Genomic DNA, 6,000 nt, shown 5'->3' on the forward strand with positions numbered 1-6,000 from the left:
GACTAATGGGAATATTTACTTACTTTAAGAAGCTTTAGATTGTCACATATTAAGATAAATCCTTATTTAAAGTATTGTTTGGCTGCAATCCACTTTTGCCTCACCTTTGCCTGCCTTTACCTATCTTTAATTCATAGCCTGACTTTCAATCAAAATGTTACTGTCAGAATGCTGTAACAGTGGCATCGGGAGAGATAGCAGAGAATCCAGACTGAAACGTTTGCAGATAAAGTTATTTTGTGACTATTGAAGCAACGGCAGCAGCACTCACCTGCTTTTTATGGCTTTCAACAGCCTCTCATCCATAATCACAGTTCGTAAAACGCTCTTGTGCACATTATCGCAGTAGTTAAGAAGAAATTATGTAAACATTTTGCCACCAGAGATGACTCAGACGGCATTAGCGCAGAGAAACGGTGGTGGCTTGATGACTTCCAGTGACCCCTTCTAATAACGGAGCGCTCTCGTACCTTTGCAAAGTTATTGTGTGAAATGCCCTCTCTCTGACTGTGCTGTGTGTTGAATGTGTTCTTGCAGGAGAAGTGCCATCAGTACTGGCCCGCCGAGCGCTCCGCGAGATACCAGTACTTTGTGGTGGACCCTATGGCCGAATACAACATGCCTCAGTACATTCTGCGGGAGTTCAAAGTCACAGATGCAAGGGTAAGTTCTGTCATTTCTTGTATAGAGATAGAAACTTATTGCAAAGGCGTATGTAAGGCCTCTGAAGAATCAAGGAGTTATGTTGCTTAAAGATGCACTATGTAACTTTTTATGTGGAAAAAAAAAACTTGATAGTTGTGCATTTATGACATTTTAGTCACTCAGTGAGTGTTATGGGTGCTGTATGGCACCTTTGCTTTCCCTCACAGTGGCCTCTGTGACGTTCCAGAAGCGAATGTTTTGGGGTTTCTAGTAGGGCTGCACAATATATCGCGAAAAATATCCTATCGCGATATTAGCTGATGCAATATCCGTATCGCGAGATGCCACAATATATAGCAACATCACCATAGCCTTCATCTGACTGAGATCGACGTCAAGTGTAAAAGTTCAGTTTTAGTTTAACATTTACTAGCTTTGTTAAATTCTACCCTTGTTTTGGTCCTGATGGTGTTTTTTAAGTCTTCTTTTGACACAATTTGCTGAAAAAATGGAACATATCGTGTTTAGTGAAATATCGCAATAATACCGTTATCGCGATATTGCACAGCAGTATCGCATATCGCAAGTCACTTCAATATCGTGCAGCCCTAGTTTCTAGCAAGTTTCTGGTAGGAATCTCAAAAAACGATTAATCCTGGAGCGCCATAAAGTCCACTGTGAGGAAAAAACTGCACCCATAATGCCACTGAGTCACTAAAAGGTCAAATATGCACAAATATTATGATTTTTTTTTTTTTCTTCTTCTCAAAAGTTGCATAGTGCACCTTTAATATTAACTATTACAGTGGCAGTTTAAACCTCAAACAAAGACAAACTCAAATCCCCCCAAATCTGCCCGATATCATCTGACTTGCAAAGTGATGGTCTTAATTTTTGGAGTCCTACAACGTGAAGATAAATATATCTCACTTTCAGCTTTTGAGCCGGTGTTGCTGAGTGTTAAAGCAGCAGGCGCTGTCATTTCAGGGACATGCCGCGTGTTATTTTTCCTGACAGCCTGACATCATGTGAATGCATCATCAAACTTGTTTACCCCACTCCTATAGCCCTAACGATGCTCTGTCTATGTGCTCGAAACGTTGTGTGCGTTTTGTCGAGATCGCTGTTTAAAAAAAAAACGACACAGCAACATGAAAAGCGTCGCCTGCTGATCCCCGAGGGCCAGCACTGGAACTCCCTGTGATGCAGTGGTTTCAATGGGCTATAAATATAGTGTGCTGTCACCACGGAGCACACAGCCTCCTAATCCCAAAGCCAGGGTTAGTGTCGTATATCTATAGTGGAGATATGAGCAGCACTAGTTGGCCCTGCTGCTGCTGCTGCTGCTGCTGCTTTTAGGCTTTCATGAACACTCATTAAGGGGTTCTAACTGTGTGGCTAGTGTCCTTTTTATAATTAGAAAGCAAATGGTGCAGAGCCAGTTTTATTCATTTCATTAGTCTCGCTGTAAGCCTTCTATACTTCTCTTTACATATGGATTAGTCCTGGATCATCATTGACTTATACTTTGTTTAGTCTAAATGTAGGCTGTTTAGACCTGCTGTTTTAGTCCTGGTTTTAATTAGTAGTGGGATTTACGGCTCTTTACTGGGAGCCGAGTCGGGATCCGTTAGTTTTTTTCATAGACCCTTTCAAATGACTGACTCGAGCAAAATTACACTTTCACAGATTCTTGTGTTGGTTCTCGGGGAGTTCATGGGTAAAATGATCTGGCTCTTATCACAATTGAGCTCCGGTTCGAACTGTTAACCTTTAAAGGGCTGTTCAAAAGAGCCGGTCGGTCATGAACGTCACATCACTAGTTTTAATGTGGTTTACTGCAAGGTTCTTCCTCAGTCTCAGCACTTTTTTTTTGTCTTTCTGTTCATTTACGAAGTTCTGGTGTACTCCTAATTCAGAAGATGTTTTGTAGTCGTTTTGTTTAATCCCACTGCCTACTAGTTCTATTAGTTCTACTTTAGGCCTAATTTGAATCTTGGTTTAGTCGGGGGAGTCTTGTCCCATGACTGCTCATTACTTACAAATGACATCCCCAGTGTCCTCTTCATAATTGGGCATCTACAGTGCGAAGCCATTTGGAACCTCAACTGTTTATCTCTCTATTAAACAGTAACAGAGATCATCTGGCGCCGAAATACTCGATGTGCCCGGTCTGACTGAGTGGCAGCAGCTGTGAATTTCCCGGTTTGTTGAATGTTTTTAAAGCGTTAAATTTCGTATCCCTGCTTTTCTCTCCAGGATGGACAGTCCAGAACCATCCGCCAGTTCCAGTTCACAGATTGGCCCGAGCAGGGAGTGCCAAAAACCGGAGAGGGCTTCATCGACTTCATTGGACAAGTGCACAAAACCAAGGAGCAGTTCGGCCAGGACGGACCAATCACTGTACACTGCAGGTCGGTTTGCGATATTGAGACGAAAAGGACGCGGCTGCACTTTACTTCTATGCAGCGCAGTAATAACATGATGATAGAATGGAAATAGTAATTAAGGATAACAAGCTTAAGTGAATGTGCTCGCTTGTTGCAGTGCCGGAGTGGGGCGGACCGGGGTCTTCATCACCCTGAGTATCGTCCTGGAGAGAATGAGGTACGAAGGCGTGGTCGACCTGTTCCAAACCGTCAAGACGCTCCGCACCCAGAGGCCCGCCATGGTGCAGACTGAGGTAACTTCTAAAAAAAAAAACACTTAATGTCCTCATTTAAGATTACATCATGTTATTTTATTTTTATTGAGACCTAGTTCAGTCTTGCTGCAGACCTAGATTAGGTTGTACTCGTTGCAAAGCCAGATATTTTCTTGGATAGTGCTTGATGCAGAAAGTTAGAAAACGACTGGCCTAGATGCGGTGCAGAATCTACCACCCCTTACTTACTCCCCACTGTGTGCATGGAACATCATTCACAGCAAAAATAACCACCTCTTAGACATAGCTTTAGACAGGAGTAGGTCTAAGAAGTTATTTTTTGCTGCACCCATCTAATTTTGAGTACTAACCCGTTGGCGAATACAACTCTCATTTAACAATATAATGATATGTATAATATGACATAGCTCATATTGGGCAAGTACTGGCTGAAATAGCAGAGATGGTTTTCAAAGAAGACAAAATGTTTAGTCTTGACCTCGCAAGCTTTAAAGTGGACATATCAGGCAAAATCGACTTTCTTGAGGTTTAAACCATGTTTTAATGTACCTGGAGTAGTATTTCCCAACATTCGCACAGTTTTGAGTTAATACTCTGACAAAGCTGTTAAATTTAGCTGTTTCTCCTTCTACGGTGTCAGCGCCTCGTTCCTTACTTCCTGATTACGTCACTGTTCAAACCCAAAAACTGTCCTCCACATATTTAAAGCCCATGATCCAATTCTGAGCCGTTCTGTGCTCGAAGTGTGTTTATCACACACGCCGTACGTCCAACCTGGAAGTTGTTATTAAACAAAATGATTGCTATAGCTGCCAGCAGGAGGAGCCCTAGTCAAGATCTTCACCTGCTCTTTCGCCTGCATTTCATTATTGCTGTTTAATTCTTACAGAGACATCTTTTCAAATCATGAAACTTAAAATGTCAAAGCTGAGGCTCCCCAAATAATGTTTAAAGTCTATTTTCAGGCTCCATATCCATGACATGTCCACTTTAAATGAACAGGCCTCCGTTTTTCCATTCTGAGATATGTTCTTACCTGAGCTTAGACGAGTTGATGCGTACCTGTCTGGTCTTTGTGTGTGCATGTGGAGGAGCTTGGTCACTTCTAACTTCACCTCGTTTGGAGCTATGGGAAAATACTGGGAGAGGCCAAATGCTAACAACACCTTTGGTCTTTTTGCGTGACTGAGGGCACACAGTTCTTCCATACTGCGCTATGTTCTTACCCGAGCTTAGACGAGTTGATACGTACCTGTCTGGTCTGTGGAAGAGCATGGTAGCTTCCAACTTCACCCCCGTTTGGAGCTATAGGAATACATTGGGAGAGGCCAAATGCTAACAACATCTTTGGTCGTTGTGTGTGAATGAGCGCACGCACAAAGACCTGACAGGTACGTCTAAACTCGTCTAAGCTCAAGTAAGAACATATCTCAGTATGGAAAAACAGTGGCCTGTTCCTTTTATGGTAAAAAATATAATCATGACCTGATTTCATGCAGAGTTATACTCAAATTCTGACCACCGCTGAGTAACTTATATAAACTTTCAGCAGCATATGGTTTTGGTCGCCTCTTGACAGGCTTATTGGACTGATTGATACTAATTGGACACAAGCTCTAAGTCTATCAGTTTAAACATGCAGACTACACCATTCAGCATTAAATCACTTCAGGTACTAGAACAGCTTCTCTTTCGCTCGGATACACTGCGTTTGTCCCCCAGCTCACATTTAATTGCTTTTACACAATTACCTGTCCAAATGCCTCATCAGCAGCATCCCCTCCAAAAAACACCAAAACAATTAGCTAAGTATCTTGACTAATGATAATCACTTAACCTTTAGTTTGGAGATTACGGCACAATCTGTCTTTTCCTGCTCAAATCTCCGCTCCGTCTGAATGACAGGCTGCCGTAGCCGTTAGCCGATTAGCTTCTCAGACACTTCATAATGCCTCTCTAATGGACTTTTTGTTTTTTTGTTTTGTTTTTGTGCCAGGACCAATACCAGCTGTGCTACCGCGCCGCCCTGGAGTACCTGGGGAGCTTCGACCACTATGCAACGTAACCACTCCACACCGAGCAGCCTCCCGCGGTCCCACCTCTCAGGAGCGTGCCAAGTGTCCCATCTCAGCCAAACCGTTACCGTTCACCCGAGTTCCCCCCATGCACCACCCCTCCTTTGCATCGCCGCCTCCTCCTCCCTCCCTCCCTGCCCGCCCCGCCCGTCGCTACCACTAGGGGGAGGCGAGAATGGGGACAAGACACAACAGCCGATGCCCACGGTATTTTACAGCAGACCTGAGATTTTCGCTTTAAAAAAAGAGGATCCCACTAACATCGAGTGACTGTCCAGGCCAAACGTTTCATGATTGTCAAAGGCTACTGGTAGCACAAGAGAGGCGCCATCTTTTGTTATGTTTAATGACTATATATTATCGTTCTGAAATGTTTAGTGTACGTTTTTTTTTTTTCCTCGTTTTTATTAATCATTTTTAACGTCAGACATGTATGCTGTCTTAAACTGCCCTGTGTTGGGGGGAGTGCATTATTTTTCATAATTGTTTTTATTTAGGGTACTTTAGCACAAGGGACATGTATTTTTAACACGTTCCTAGATACTAATTCACGAGGACCACTGTTCTCTGAGCTGCTGAGGGGGATTTTTGTCGGTCGTTTGGCCAATACTTTCT

At 43.0% G+C, this 6,000-nt stretch overlaps 1 protein-coding gene across 12 annotated transcripts in view; it reads left to right on the forward strand.

Moving 5' to 3' along the window:
- LOC306972931 (receptor-type tyrosine-protein phosphatase F) overlaps positions 1 to 5,482 on the forward strand; it is a 312,548-nt gene extending 307,066 nt beyond the window's left edge. For all 12 annotated transcript variants that reach the window (XM_079569644.1, XM_079569640.1, XM_079569648.1 and 9 more), the window contains 4 exons: positions 538 to 663; positions 2,905 to 3,059; positions 3,193 to 3,328; positions 5,307 to 5,482. In XM_079569644.1, coding sequence (XP_079425770.1) covers positions 538 to 663; positions 2,905 to 3,059; positions 3,193 to 3,328; positions 5,307 to 5,375 — 486 coding nt within the window. In that variant the 3' untranslated portion in view covers positions 5,376 to 5,482. The remainder of the gene's footprint in view (positions 1 to 537; positions 664 to 2,904; positions 3,060 to 3,192; positions 3,329 to 5,306) is intronic.
- The last annotated feature ends 518 nt before the right edge of the window (positions 5,483 to 6,000 follow it).

The sequence above is a fragment of the Gobius niger genome, assembly GCF_951799975.1.
Source record: "Gobius niger genome assembly, chromosome: 13".
In the NCBI taxonomy this organism is placed as follows: domain Eukaryota; kingdom Metazoa; phylum Chordata; class Actinopteri; order Gobiiformes; family Gobiidae; genus Gobius; species Gobius niger.